This window comes from Cetorhinus maximus, chromosome 7 (assembly GCF_964194155.1).
Source record: "Cetorhinus maximus chromosome 7, sCetMax3.hap1.1, whole genome shotgun sequence".
In the NCBI taxonomy this organism is placed as follows: domain Eukaryota; kingdom Metazoa; phylum Chordata; class Chondrichthyes; order Lamniformes; family Cetorhinidae; genus Cetorhinus; species Cetorhinus maximus.
In genome coordinates, this window is record NC_135885.1 from 44,341,294 (window position 1) to 44,356,354 (window position 15,061).

At 40.7% G+C, this 15,061-nt stretch overlaps 1 protein-coding gene across 3 annotated transcripts in view; it reads left to right on the plus strand.

Annotated features, from left to right (window-relative positions):
- Positions 1-14,367, plus strand: part of atp8a2 (ATPase phospholipid transporting 8A2) — a 624,855-nt gene extending 610,488 nt beyond the window's left edge. For all 3 annotated transcript variants that reach the window (XM_078545400.1, XM_078545401.1, XM_078545402.1), the window contains one exon: positions 12,364-14,367. In XM_078545400.1, coding sequence (XP_078401526.1) covers positions 12,364-12,461 — 98 coding nt within the window. In that variant the 3' untranslated portion in view covers positions 12,462-14,367. The remainder of the gene's footprint in view (positions 1-12,363) is intronic.
- Positions 14,368-15,061: the final 694 nt, after the last annotated feature.

A 15,061-nucleotide genomic window follows, 5' to 3' on the forward strand; every position in this document is an offset into this window, starting at 1 on the left:
AAAAATAACATTTAATGAGGTAAATTTCACTAACAGAACTTAATCCAGTTTTCAAAATATTGAATATTGACTTATGGATATTAGATTTAGCCTGGTTAAAAGGCCATTAAAGAGCACAGAGAGAGAGGCCATCAAAGAGCACAGAGAGAAAGAGGCAAGAGGCCACTAAAGAGCACGAGATAGAGTCAAGAGGCCATTAAAGAGCGCAGAGAGATTCAATAGGCCATTAAAGAGCGCAGAGAGAGAGAGAGGAAAGAGGCCATTAAAGAGTTTGGAGAGAGAGGCCATTAAAGAGGCCATTAAAGAGCGCAGAGAGAGAGGCGAGAGGCCATTAAAGAGCACGGAGGGAGAGGGAGGCGAGAGGCCATTAAAGAGCACAGAGGGAGAGAGAGGCGAGAGGCCATTAAAGAGCACGGATGGAGAGAGAGGCGAGAGGCCATTAAAGAACGCGGAGAGAGAAACGAGAGACCATTAAAGAGCTTGGAAATGAAAAGAGTGCGGGGAGCAGCTGATTGGTGAGCAGGATTGTTGAATATTTCTAGGCTTTAAAGTAAAAGTAAGGTCTTTAGTCTGCGTTTAGGTTGCTAGTCATTTTTTCTCCTCTTAAAAATAGCTTGTTATGTATCAGATCGATACTGGTGTAAAAAAATAATTACAATAAAGTGTAAACAGCGGGAGATACTTCAAGTGTAAAGAGCAGGGATACTAGATTAATTAATAAATTAAATTAAATACGATAGCGATGGCAGGACAGGTGATGTATTGCTGCTGCAGCATGTGGGTATTGCTGGACACCAAGGTGATCCAGAGCGAACAAATCTGTAGTAAGCGTTTGCAGCTCGAGGAACTTTGGATCCGAGTTAAGGAGCTGGAGTCCGAGCTACAGACATTGCGCGACATCAGTGGGGGAGACGGTTACTTGGACTCTTTGCTCCAGGAGGCAGTCACACCCCTCAGATTAGGTCATTCAAATTTGGTCTGTGATCACGGGCGGGAGGGTGTGGTTGCAGATGAAGCAGATATGGGGGCCTGGGGGTAGCGTTCGAGGAGCCTCAGCCCCTGCAACTGTCCAACAGTTATGAGGTTCTTGTAAGCTGTGTGGATGAAAGCGGGGATTGCAGGGAGGATGAGCAAATTGACCACGGCACCATGGTACAGGAAGCCATTCCAGTGGGGGGAGGAAATAGAAATGTAGTAGTGGTAGGGGACATTATAATTAGGGGGATAGATACTGTTCTCTGCAGCCGTGAGCATAAGTCATGAAGGCTGTGTTGCCTGCCCAGTGCCAGTGTTAATGACATCTCCTCAGGGCTGGAGAGGAACTTGGAGTGGGAGGGATGGGATCGAGATGTCGCCATCCATGTTGGTACCAACAGCACTGATAGGACTAGTAAGGGGGCTCTGCTGAAAGAATTTGAACAGTTAGGAACTAAATTAAAAAACAGAATCTCCAAGATAATAATTCACAATTACTACCTGAGCCATGGGCAAATTAGCATAGGGTAAATTAAAGTCAAGGAGTTAAATGCGTAGCTCAAAGAGTGGTGTGGGAGGAATGGGTTTCAGTTCATGGGACACTGGCACGAGTACTGGGGTAGAAGGGAGCTGTTCCGGTGGGACAGGCTTCACTTGAACCGTGCTGGGACCAGTGTCCTGGCGAATTGGATAACTAGGCCTGTAGAGAGGGCTTTAAACTAAATAGGTAGGGAGGGTTGTGGAGAGGGGATAGGATGCTTACAAAGTGTGCGATATGGCAGCATTGCAGGGCAGCTATTTAGGTACTGATACCCAGAGTGTGACAGGAAGGGACAGAGTGTACAAACATACAAAAAAGCAGCAGATAGGGTCAAAGGGGGAAAAAAATGGTTAAAAGGCAAAATTAATGGCTCTTAAATACACATAGTATTCAGAACAAAATAAATGAATTAAGAGCACAAATAGAGGTTAATGGGTATGATCTTATAGCCATTACAGAGACATGGTTACAAGGAGATCAAAGCTGGGAACTAAATATTCAAGGGTATGTGACTTTTTGAAAGGACAGGCAGGGAGGAAAGGATAGTGGGATAGCTTGGTTAGTATGAGATGTAATAAGTACGATAGCAATAAATGATCTTGGATCAGAAGATGTAGATTCCATATGGGTGGAGGTAAGAAATAACAAGGGTAAGAAGACACTGGTGGGAGAAGGCTATAGGCCCCCTGACAGTCGCTATACTGTAGGACAGAGAATAAATCAGGAGGTAATGTGGGCATGTAAAAAAAGCAGTACATTAATCATAGGTGACTTTAATCTTCATGTAGATTGGGAAAATCAAATTGGCAGAGGTAGCCAAGAGCAAGAATTCATAGTATTTTCAGGACAGTTTCCTAGAACAATATGTTGTGGATCCAACTAGGGATCAGGCTATTTTGGATCTGGTAATGTGTAATAAAGCCGGTTTAATAAATGATTTCATAGTAAAAGATCCCCTAGGAAACAGTGACCATAACATGGTGGAATTTAGCATTCAATTTAAGAGTGAGAAACATGGGTCAGAAACAGCAGTGCTAAACTTAGATAAGGGTAATTACAAAGGAACGAGGGCAAAGTTTGCTGGAGTGGACTGGGAAAGGAGTTTAGCAGAAAAGACGGTTGGTGAACAGTGGCAGAAGTTTAAGAAAATAGTTCATGAATCACAACAAAGATATATCCCAGTGAGGAAAAAGGATTCTAGGAAGGGGATAAACCAACTATGGTTAACCAAGGAAGTTAAGGATAGCATCAAATTGAAAGACAAAACATACAATGTGGCAAAGACTAGTGGTAAGCCAGAGGATTGGGAAAGTTTTAAAAATCAACAATCGATGACCAAAATCAAAATAAAGAGGGAGAAAATAACCTTTGAGGGTAAACTAGCAAATAATATAAAAACAGAGAGTAAGAGCTTCTTTAAATATATAAAATGGAAGAGAGAGTCCACAGTCAACATAGGTCCGTCCCTTAGAGAATGAGGCTGGGGAAATAATAATGGGGAACCAGGAAATGGCAGAGGAGTTGAATAAATACTTGGCATCAGTCTTCATGGTAGAAGATATTAATAGTATTCCAAAAATACTAAATAATCAAGGGATAAAAGGTGGGGGGTGGAAATAAATGCAATAACTATCACTAGAGAAAAATTACTAGGGAAACTAATGGGGCTAAAGGCCAATATGTCCCCTGGACTTGATGGGTTGCTTCCTAGGATATTAAAGAAAGTAGCTACACATAAAGTGGATGCACTGGTAGTAATCTTCCAAGAATCCTTAGATTCTGGAACAGTCCCAAAGGATTGGAAAACTGCCAAAGTAATGTCCTTATTCAAAAAAAGAGGGAGACAAAAAACTGGTAACTATAGGCCAGTTAGCTTAACATCTGTCATCGGGAAAATGTTGGAGTCTATTATAAAGGATGCAATAGCAGAGCATTTAGGAATGCATAATATGATCGAGCAGAGTCAGCATGGCTTCATAAAGGGGAAATCATGTCTGACAAATTTATTAGAATTCTTTGAGGAGCTAACAAGCAGGATGGATAAGGGGGAACCAGTAGATGTAATACATTAGGATTTTCAAAAGGTGTTTGATTATGTAGCACACAAGGCTACTTAATAAGATAAGAGCCGATGGTGTTAGGGGTAGTATATTAGCATGGATAGAGGATTGGCTAACTAATAAAAGACAGAGAGTTGGGATAAGGGGGGTCATTTTCAGGATGGCAACCTGTAACTAGTGGAGTGCCACAGGGATCAGTGCTGGGGCCACAATTATTTACAATATATATTAATGACTTAGATGAAGGAAGTGAATGTACTATCACTAAGTTTGGGAATGACTCAAAAATAGGTGGGAAGGCAAGTGGTGAGGATGACACAAAGGGTCCACAGAGGGAAATAGACAGGTTAAGTGAGTGGGCAAAACTTGGCAGATGGAATATAATGTGGGAAAATGTGAGGTTATGCACTTTGGCAGGAAAAATAGAGGAGCTGAATATTATTTAAATGGAGAAAGACTGCAGAAAGCTGCAGCACATAGGGATTTGGGAGTCCTTGTGCATGAATCCAAAAAAGCTAACATACAAGTTTAGCAGGTAATGGGGAAGGCAAGTGGAATGTTGGCCTTTATTTCAAAGGGAATGGAGTATAAAAATAGGGAAGCCTTGCTAAAACTATACAACGCACTAGTTAGACCACACCTAGAATACAGTGAATAGTTTTGGTCCCCTTATCTAAGGAAAGATATACTGGCATTGGAAGCAGTCCAGAGAAGGTTCACTAGGTTGATCCCAGGTATGAAGGGATTTGCTTATGAGGAGAGGTTGAGTAGGTTGGGTGTGTACTCATTGGAGTTTAGAAGAATGAGAGGCGACCTTGTTGAAGCATATACGATTCTTAGGGGGCTTGACAGGGTAGATGCTGAGAGGTTGTTTCCCCTTGTGGGAGAGTCTAGGACCAGAGGGCATAATCTCAGAGTAAGAGGTCACCCATTTAAAACAGAGGTGAGGAGGAATTTCTTCTCTCAGAGGGCAGTTAATCTCTAGAATTCTTTATCGCAGAGGGCTGTAGAGGCTGGGTCGTTAAGTGTATTCAAGGCTGATATAGACAGATTTTTAATCAGTAAGGGAATCAAGGGTTATGGAGAAAAGGCAGGAAAGTGGAGTTGAGGATTATCAGATCAGCCATGATCTCATTAAATGGCAGAGCAGACTCAATGGGCTGAATAGCCTGCTTCTGCTCCTTCATCTTATGGCCTTGTTAAAAACTAGGTAAATTAAATAAACTGTCCAGCTGGAATTGAATGAACGTTCAGTTTGAATTACTGAGTGTAGTGGGGGCCCTGAAGTGTCTAAACCAGTGTAATGCCCTATTTAAAGTTAATGTAGTAGAGTGAGAGAAAACTGATAGTACCCAGGATGTCCATTTGAGATTGAGTTCGTTCATTGTTGTTGATTGATGGCAAAAAATTGAAAATACTTAAGGCAAAAGCAGAATTAACAGACCATAAGGGCTATTCCAGAGTTTTCACTCCCAAAAACAGTGCTCCAGAGAAAGGACATTGTTCTCCAAAATATAACAGTGAAAAGTATTCCTTTGATTGCCATAAACACTTCCTCTCTAGGCTTTAACTGATACCAACCCACACCCTCATAAAAATAATTATCTGGCTCTCTGGAATTCCCAATGGGATTGGCAGTTATCCATACTTTATTTCGCTGAATGGGAAAACAGGTACTAAACATCATAATCCATTGGCTGAAAATCACGACAGACTTACGGTGACAAAGTGGTTTTGTTTAGTTTCATTTCAGTGCTCCCTTCCCTAAATTCAGGGCTATTTTATAATTGAGTGTGTCGTAGCTGCTAATATTAAAGGCCTGGAGAAGTCTTATTTTTTGTAGTCCTCAAAAACTTTAGGCCAATTGTGATTTCAATCCAGACAAACCGCTCAAAAACTGTCAATCTTAAAAACAATCTTCAATGGGATTCCACATTCAGCAGATAACATCCAAAGCAAACAAGGTTCTTGGATTTCTGAAGACGAATCTTTGGTATTGCAACAATATCAGTGTTATACCTTACCAAACATTTATTTGCCCAATCTGTGGCCTCAGGTAGTTTGCCTAGGAACCTATCAAGGAGCCTTGGATCTATTAATGCTTACTTTCACTTTGCAATTAAGTAAACTTCCTTCACTTCATTTAGCTGCCAGGCATTTGCTGAAAAAGCAGCTGCTGTCTTTAGCCCAGTTTCATTTCCCTGGGTAGTATTTTTTTTAAAAAGTCTTTCAGTGATAGCTGCCTGTTTATCTAAATGAGCCATATGTTTATACCTACATATCTGGCTTATGGGAGCCCTCCAGGATATTGCCAGGATGGTGGCTTGTTAAAGATCATCGGCAGAGGGGATTAAAGGCAAGTTCAGTCCTCTCCTTGGCCAAAGCCCACACTCATGCACTTTCCAAAAAGGGTCATCGGATTGTCTTTGGGAGCAGGTAACTTTATTCCGCACTGCTCCCCACCCCACCTCTACCTCTGGCTTCCCAGCCTACACTTATAGGAGCAATTCTATTAATTTGATACATCCCTGGTTAGTAGCAAATGCATCACAAACCTTGGACCTTGGCTTATATAATTCAGTACCAAATCATGAGCTGCATTTTCCTACTGACATGTGGGAGGAGCATTGAACTTTATTTTCTGATACTCCCAAAAAAAAACTAGGTGTCTACTCTTATATTTTTCTCCCTTTCCTTTTTTTAGAAAGTAATTATTTTCAGTAGCCTTATCTATGTAATGGTAGCTTTGTGATTATGCTTTGGGTAATCTTTCCTTTTAGTTTGTATTTTTTCTTTGATAATTAACAAATGTTAACCTCTGATGCTAAGTGCAAATTCCAGACTGTTTGCAGAGAGGCCATTTATTTTAAAGTTAAAATCAAGAAGGAAGAAAAACAGTAATAGGTGCAAGTTTGTGCCCTGCTATTTAGGATTCAGGAAGGGAAGAGAGTTGCATAGTTCCTCTGGAAAAGTTTTCTAAGGAATTGACATCCCTCAAGATTTCCCACACCTGACCTCACTAATGACATTTGAAGGATAGCTTCATTGAAATAATGAATACAAGACTAAAGTTGCATAATGTATCTTTATTCCATGTTCATTCAGGATATCCATTTCAAATAGCCCATAGCATCACAGCATGATACATATCAGTTTACATCCTGTATAGGTCTAAGGCCAAGATGCCAGGCCTGTCCAAACCTTTAGCAAGCTTCTAACCTGTAATACTGACACCAGTAAATGACTGATGGTAAAATAAAGCATAAATACTTCAACCACATAGACACATATGTATTTTATTTTGATACAAAAAATCCATTCTCTCTTTGATGTGACGTTATTAAGTAATTGAGTTAGTAGTTTGCTGCACCCATATTCCTGGAGATGATGACTGAGCAATGTTGTTTGTGTGCATTGCCTTGGAATGCTACTTGGTTATAGACACCAGAAATTAGTGTGAGGCATATTGAATAAAACAATTATAAAGCAATGAGAATTTTCTTTATCTGGTTAAGGATGTTGGACATTTGGAGGAGGGACGGAGGAGGAAAGGATATTTGTATGCTTTAAAACATGAGTAGAATTTCATAGCTTACTAGCTCAAGCAACTTTATTCTTCTGAGTTACATTTATATAATAGATCCTTATTACATTGCAGTATCTGAGAACCAGCTCCAAAGCCATATTGTAAGAAGAGGTGTCGTAAAGTCCCCTGTTTATATCATCTGCATTTTGCTGCACTGTTGTAAAGAATAACAACTCAACCAGCAGTGACATTTTCAACCTCTGAGTCAGAAACACAGTAATTTATACAACTAATCAGGGAAGTTAATGCTACAATATGCAACATTTCATTCTCATAGTTTTAGTTGTCTTCTTAGGCAGTCCCTCGGATTCGAGGATAACTTGCTTCCATTCCAGTTCGATGGGTTCTGAGATGACTGATAAGTCCAGTGCACGATCTGCAGACTCTGCCACAAGAGGGGCTAGGGGTGCTTGAAGGGTCAGGCCGATGAGTAGTTGGGAGGTTTGTGCACTCTCTCTGACATGCTCTCACTTCTGCATGCTCCCAATAAAGTCTCTTGATATGTTTGGTCCCTTCACAATAAACCTTCTCCATTTTGGTCAGTCACAAGCCACGACTTCCCATGAATCAGTGGGGATGTTTAACCTCTTCGGGGATGCTTTGAGGACATCCCTAAAGTGTTTCCACTGTCCTCCTGGGAGTCTCCTGCCATGACCAAGTTCCAAGTAGAGCAATTGCTTCTGGAGTCTGGAGTCAGGCATAAGAACAACATGTCCCACCCAATGGACCTGGTTTTGAGTGATTTGTTCTTCTATGTTGGGCATGTTGGCTAGGGAGAGGGCTCTGTTGTTGGACTGTCTTTCTTGCCTCTGGAATTGAAGGATCTTGCAATGGTGATGGTACTTCTCCAGTGCTTTAAGGTGCCTGCTGTAGGGTGTCCAAGTCTCCAAAGCATATAGGAGCACAGGGATCACTGTTGCCTGGTAAACCATGACCTTAGTCTTGAGTTTGAGACCTTGGTCTTCAAATACTCTTCTTCAGTTGGCCAAAGGCTGAGCTGGCACATTGGAGGCAATGATGAATAGTTTTAGTGAACTACTAGCAAATACACCAAATCCTATTGTGAAAGAATATTATTTGTATATAGGGAATTGTTGCTAATATGTTACTGAATTCATTTTATGAGAATGAACAAGCACTACAGGTGCACACAAATTAAGATCAGCTTTTCGGTGAATTTTAATTGAAAATGAAAAATTCTGCATCAAGTTTTAAATTCTTATTGAGGGGTCTAACATCCACAAGGTGAGGATCTCCACTCTGACCCATCCTGTTTTATGAACTGCAGTGTTGTATATGTTATCTGTGGTTAGCTGTTGACCACATTGCTGTTTATTAGGTGTGTAATATCAACTAAAAAAAGTGAAACCAATCATGCTGTCCCAATACAGACTGGCCCAAGTTTCTGGGGTTGTGCGTTTTGAACTGTGACTATTCCTGTTCAAGGAAGGAGTCTTCTAATTGTGGATTAAAATGTAGATGCTTTCTCCACAACAAAGCCAATATCTCAATTAGGTGGTTAGTGCAGAAGAAAATCAAAGGGTGGGATAGCCTGTATAACACTCGAGCATCATCTGGAAGATGGTAAGAGAACAACGCTGACTGGGGCCTTTGAATAGGTTACCTCCTTTCTTGATTAAGGCTTGCTGCATAGCCTAAGACTTAAAGGAACAATCAAAATGATCAAATTTCTCATAATTTTGTGATTATGGAACCTACCCAATAGAGGTCAAAGCAGTCCCAGGTTTGGTACCCAGTCTGTACTGTGCTAGCCATTCTTATTCTGTGATGCAGTCAAGTTACTACAGTTAGTTCAGCACCTTTGAATTAGGAACAGGAGATCAAGGTTTTTGATGGTTATCAATGACTCATCATCCTTAAAGGAAAGGCTTGCATCTATAAAGCACTTTATTACAAGCTTTAGAAGCATCCTAAATATCTTTGCATTATCTTTGAAGTTATCATTATGTTTGCAGACATGGCAGTTTTCACATAGAAAGATCCCACAGTGACCAGATCAATGACCATTTAATTTATTTTTGTCTATATTGGTTAGGGGAACAATGTTGGTGAATTGATTGCTCCTGCTTAATGTCCATCTTGAATAGCGGAACAATTAGATAGGACCTCCGTTTCATCCAAAAGATGGCACTTCCAATAATGCAACACTCCTTCAGCACTGCACAAAACTGTCAACTTATTTAAGTGCTGAAGCCTGGAGGGTGGATTGAACTCGCAATCTTTGAGCAAGATGATTGTTACCAACTAAACCAAGCTAAACCTGCTGGAAAGTGCACTTAAGTTAGGACAGAACCAACCAGGTAGCCTATCAACACTCACTCATTTTTACTTGAAGAAGTGGCCACTTGGATGAGACATCAGAGGATGACTGGTCTCCATGGATCCATACCACTGCATTAGTCACCACTTTCAGGTGAAGAGGAGAGAAAGAAGCAAATAAATAAATTAAGGAAAACAATAGCTTAGAAGCTGGAAAAGGGAGTGTTATGTTGTACAGCATTGATGTTAAAACAAAGAGGAAAGTTTGGTTAAAAAAAAACACATTCATAGGAACAAGAGCAGGTTATTTAGATCTCAAGCCTGTTCTGCCATTCAATTAGATCACAAACACCCTCTCACCAGATCTTTAGTACAGAGATATGGCATCCATTATCCTATTCATTATATGGCTAAATGCAGGCTTTTGTATTGTTTTCAGTTCAGTTAAATCAGCAAAATAAATCTTAGGTTTAGGCATAACTTATCCATTTCTGCCAATGTTTGTTTTGAATTCACATTGAATTATTATTGACCAAACCCCACAGGAATTGAAGCTTATAGGATGAACTGTGTACTAAGTGTATACACAAAATAACTCCTTGTATGTTTTTTTCCCACGTATTTATGTATTATATAAATGCCAGTTCTGAAACTATTGAAAAGAATTTGAGACAACCTACAACTAGACAACAGTTATAAGTGGGCTATTTTGAAGTTCACTTACAACTATTTACATTAAGTTCACCCAACCACTGTTGGTAAACTGACATTGTAGTTGAGATGGCACTGCTGCTGCCTGATGTCATATGCACATCAAAGGCAGATATATTTGGCCAGTGGCTGGATGAACTGCTTAGTTTCCCCATACAAGCCAGCAGCACACCTAGCACTTGCTAGCTTGCGTAAAACTTTCCTCTGCTACATATAAAATAGCTGGCTCCCTTAGAAACGCCACACAATGTACACAGTTGATTTGAAAAGTAAATAGAGCCTAAGAATTACATAATAACAGGATGACAAGCCTTTCCTTCTTTTATAATTCAATCCCACCTCTTAACATTTTATATAGCACCTTAAACATGGTAAAACATCCCAAGGCACTTCACAAGATCATTACAAAACAATAATTTGACGCTGAGCCACATAAGAAGATACAAGGACAGGTCAAAAAGCTTGGTTTTAAGGAGGAGAGAAAGGTAGAGAGGCAGAAAGAAATTCTTTTAGGGTCTAGGCAACCGAAGGCATGGCCATTAATGGTGGAGCAATGGAAATCAGGGATGCGCAGGAGGCCAGAATTGGAGGAGAACAGATATCTCAGAAGTTCGCAGGGCTGGAGGAGGTTACATAGATGGGAAGTGGTGCAAGCATAGAGAGAATTGAAAACAAGGATAAAAAGTTTAAAATTGAGACATTGCCAGACTGGTAGTTAATTTGGGTCAACGAGCACAGTGGTAAAGGGTGAACAGAACTTGGTGCAGGTTAGGTGCAGCAGACTTCTAGATGAGCTCAAGTTTATGGGCAGAATTTTATGGTTCCCCACTAGCGTGTTTGTCAGCAAGGAAGCCTGTAAAATTCCCAGGGTGGCATGCCCGCTCTTGACCACTTCGCAGTTTTACAGGGGTGGGTGGGTGCGGTCGAGGGCGGCCAGTGCACCCTCATCCCTCGCAGGCAGGAGGGGTTCAAGGGCCTGGAGAAAGCCCGGCAGGTTGGTGGGGCGCCTCAAGGGCCCTCTTTCCACATTGGGCACCAGCACCCCCACCCCCCCAATGAGATCTGGCCCCACAGGTGCTCCCTCACCCTGGCCTGCTGATTAAGGCCCCAGCTCCCTCTCCCCACACCTACCCCTCCCCCTGCACACACACACCCACCCACCCACCCTCCAGGCCTCACCTCCACTCCCTGCAGTGAGACCTCCTGCAAATACCTGGTCCTCGACTCCAGGGATCTGGAGTCTGTTTGTAATCCCAGTCCTGGCCACTGATGTTGCTGGGACTACAGAGCTGAGGTGTTACTTCTGCCTCAGCGTTAAATGGCTATGGTGCTGCTGTGATTGGCAGGGTTGCATTTCCTGCCAACTCTTATAGTGGCAGAGTGGGAAACCCCACCAATCAAAGAATCCTGCCCAATGTAGGATGCAAGATGGGAGGCTGGCCAGGACAGCATTTGAATTGTTGAGTCTAGATGTAACAAGAGGCATGGATGAGGGTTTCAGTAGCAAATAAACTGAGGCAGGGATGGAGACATGCAATGTTGTAGTAATGGAAGTAAGCAGTCTTGGTGATGGAGAGGACTTTGTGTCAGAATCTTGGCTCTGGGTCCAATAGGATGCCAAGGTTGCAAACAATCTGGTTGATTCTCAGGCAGTAGCCAGGTAGAAGGATGGAGTCAGTGTCATGGAACTGAGTTTAAGGGGACCCAAGACAATAGCTGTCACCACATTCCTCCATCCCCTTTCTTTCCATAAGTGCATCAAATTTCCTTGAGCCTGTTTAAAGGTTTCACTTCCAAAGCTCTTCTGCTTGGTTTGTTTCTTACACCAAACTTCATAATTTTTATTTTTGTCCTTGTTATTTAAATCATTCAAAATAGGAAAGAAATTTCTTGGCACTGCTTTGTCAATTCTCTTTCTATAATCTTGAAAATTGCAGTTAGATTACCTTTCTAAAAAATTATTTGAACACGCATTCATTAACTTTTCTTTATACCTTAAACTCTTGACATCGCGAATCATCTCTTCCCATGAGGTACACCCTACCCCAGTATATATGGACCTAGGACATTAGTTTGCTACAGCAACCAATGATGTGCGTTGCTATATAATTTAAGAAGGATCCTTTAACTGGACCTGGAAATGGTTTCACAAAATAAATACAGCATTAGATATGCATATCAGTAGTGTTTAATATGTTGTTCTGTTTCAGATGGCTACGCCTTTTCTCAAGAGGAACATGGTGTGGTTTCACAGATTGACATAATCCGGTCATATGACACCACCAAACAGAGAGTTACTGCAGACTGAACAGTGTTACCTTCCTCAAGTATTGGACTGATGGAAATTTTTATCAGACATTTGAGCGTACGGACCACAATCGGCGGCAGCCAAACGAATGGATTCCTCATTTCTGTGGCCTTAGCCTACTAGCTTGACTTAAGTTAATTCTCACACTGACTTCTGAGATCTAATGCTGTACCTAAACTATAACTGTGTTGCTGTTCTGGTCAGACTCTAATAATGTAAAATTGTAGGTGCTTGTGAGAAATAATTGTTTAAAACAGTACTGTATCTTATGTGGAACAGAATGGAATTGCCAAGCCCTCCCCCAACACCCACCTTCCCTCTACGCAGTCAAAAAATCTTTAAGTTAGTTTTATTTGAACTGAAGTCAGTGGATGAGAACAGTAACTCATTTGTCCCGCATAAGCTGAAGATTGTTCTACATTTGCTTCAGGTAGTGCAATATCTTAGGGAGGGTTGTGAATGCATTTACTCTCCTAGTGGAAGTCACTGCTTGTGTGAAATCTTGTGATTGTTGTAAAATGCAAGCCCAAAAGCAGCTTGGCAACTTGAAATAAAAAGGTGACATCAGAGCTATTCGGCCATACCTCACGAAGGCTGTCAAAATGAGTAAGTATCTGGGACTCATTCTTTTTGAACCATTTGGAGTTGTGGTCGGTTTGTTTAATGCTTTTGTAGTATTCTCATGTATTATAAAATTCCCCAACAATGTTTCCATGTAGCATTCTAATTTCAAATACTGAAAATTCCTTTTATTATAAGTTAGTCATTTGGTGGTTCAGCAAGTTGGTATGCTGGGGATGGAGTGGTACCACGCAAGTCTCCACCTACAGTCCCTCATGCAATAATCATCTGATTTCAGCTTCCTTCCCAGGGAGAGACTGAGCAGAGACCAGGTGCTTGCTCACATGGCATAAGCTCCAACATAGGCTGCTCTCACACCTAGCTGGTCACAGGACCGCATTGCCAGAGATTTTGCAGTAGCTTACATTTTGCTGTAGCTTCCAGTTCACCCCAGCCCTGTGTGTGGCCCAGGGAGACCATGAGTAAAGGAGAAAATGAATATCACAACTTCTTCTCCAAAGTATGGAACTCCTTTAGAATTTTGGTTCAGAGATCAAATGAAGCAAGGCAGAAAATAGCCCTGTCTGTGCCATAGTTGGTGTCTAGAGTTATTTTTTTCATTAATTGAAAGGACATTCAGAAAATAGGCCCAGGTAATATCTTTTTAAATATATACCTTGTATAATAATTATCAAAACGTGCAAATGTTAAATTAAAGCAAGCAAGGTTACACAATTTGCATTGTCTGTGCAATGTCTCGTTCTTTTCATCACCATTAACAGTTTTTCTATTTAATGTAATAATATGGTGACTGCAGTTTTATTTCACATTAACCATGACATCTCTTGTTTTTAGATAATTACAATTTCCTTAATAGAAATATCTGAATACAAGGGACAGTTACGAGCTGGTCCACTGACAAATTCTGGATATGTTGCTTATCAGCAGGTGAAATTGTGCATCTCGTGTGTCATTTCTAAATTTGATCTGTTTAATTATCCTTTTAGACACAAGTTTGTAATTTGTGTCTGCAGAATGGAGTGACACTTTGGAGAGTAATGTTTAATTAATTCCCTGCAGAGCAACAGGGCCTCCATAGATCTGCATATTTTTCTGGCAGCGCTCCGGTTTCCCTTGTCTTGTTAATGTTCGTTGGTACTTTTAATACAAGGAATAAATTGCTGTGGTTCTTTCCATCAGTTGAAGCAAATTCCTATTAACTATTAACTGCTTGGCAGTGGTGTTAATTGGTGCTGTAGATAATCATTTAAGAGCTTTTGGAACAGTCTAGACCTGCTTGTGTTACACAGAAAAAGTTGCAAATAAAAATTTTATAAGCTGTCTATCTCTGGCTTGGGTTTTCTCCTGTTTTCAAATTGCAACTTAAAAATTCTCCTAAAGAGAAACTTAGACTTCATACATTTGTTTAATTATTGAATGTTTTAAATAAGCACCTGTTGGGGATTTTAAATGCTAACATAGCTGTAATATATTTTAGACCAAAGTGACAAAAAATATTATCTTTAGAGCTCTGTGATCTTCATTCCTCCGTAAGCAATAGAGCTGCATCTTTCAAAAGTTTGAGTCAGAATATGAGAGATCCTCTTAAAATAGCTTTGGTGGGAGAGAAGTGCCAGCATCTAAATTTCTCTTCATCCTTTCAGAGAAATGCTCCTCCTCGCCTTTCAATTTAATAGCCAAGAAAGAGGTGTCTAAGACCATGAATTTGCAATCCTTAACACTGTTGGAGCAAGATGCTGTGTCAGCAAGTTACCCAGTTCTTGAATAGGTGATTCATATCAAACTTTTTTTTATCCTTGTCTTGCCAATATTCTCCCTTCACCCACTTTTGTAGATGTTGTCCATTTGTTGAAATCTAGTTCCACCCATTGTTTTTGTTATCTGTTATCTCACCCAAATGTCTAGTTTACATGCATGAGCTAGGCAATGAATAAGCTATTCAATCATGGGAGTATAGCAGCCATAATTGAACCTATCCTCACACACCTCCACATGGGTATTTTCATCGGATAGCTGCT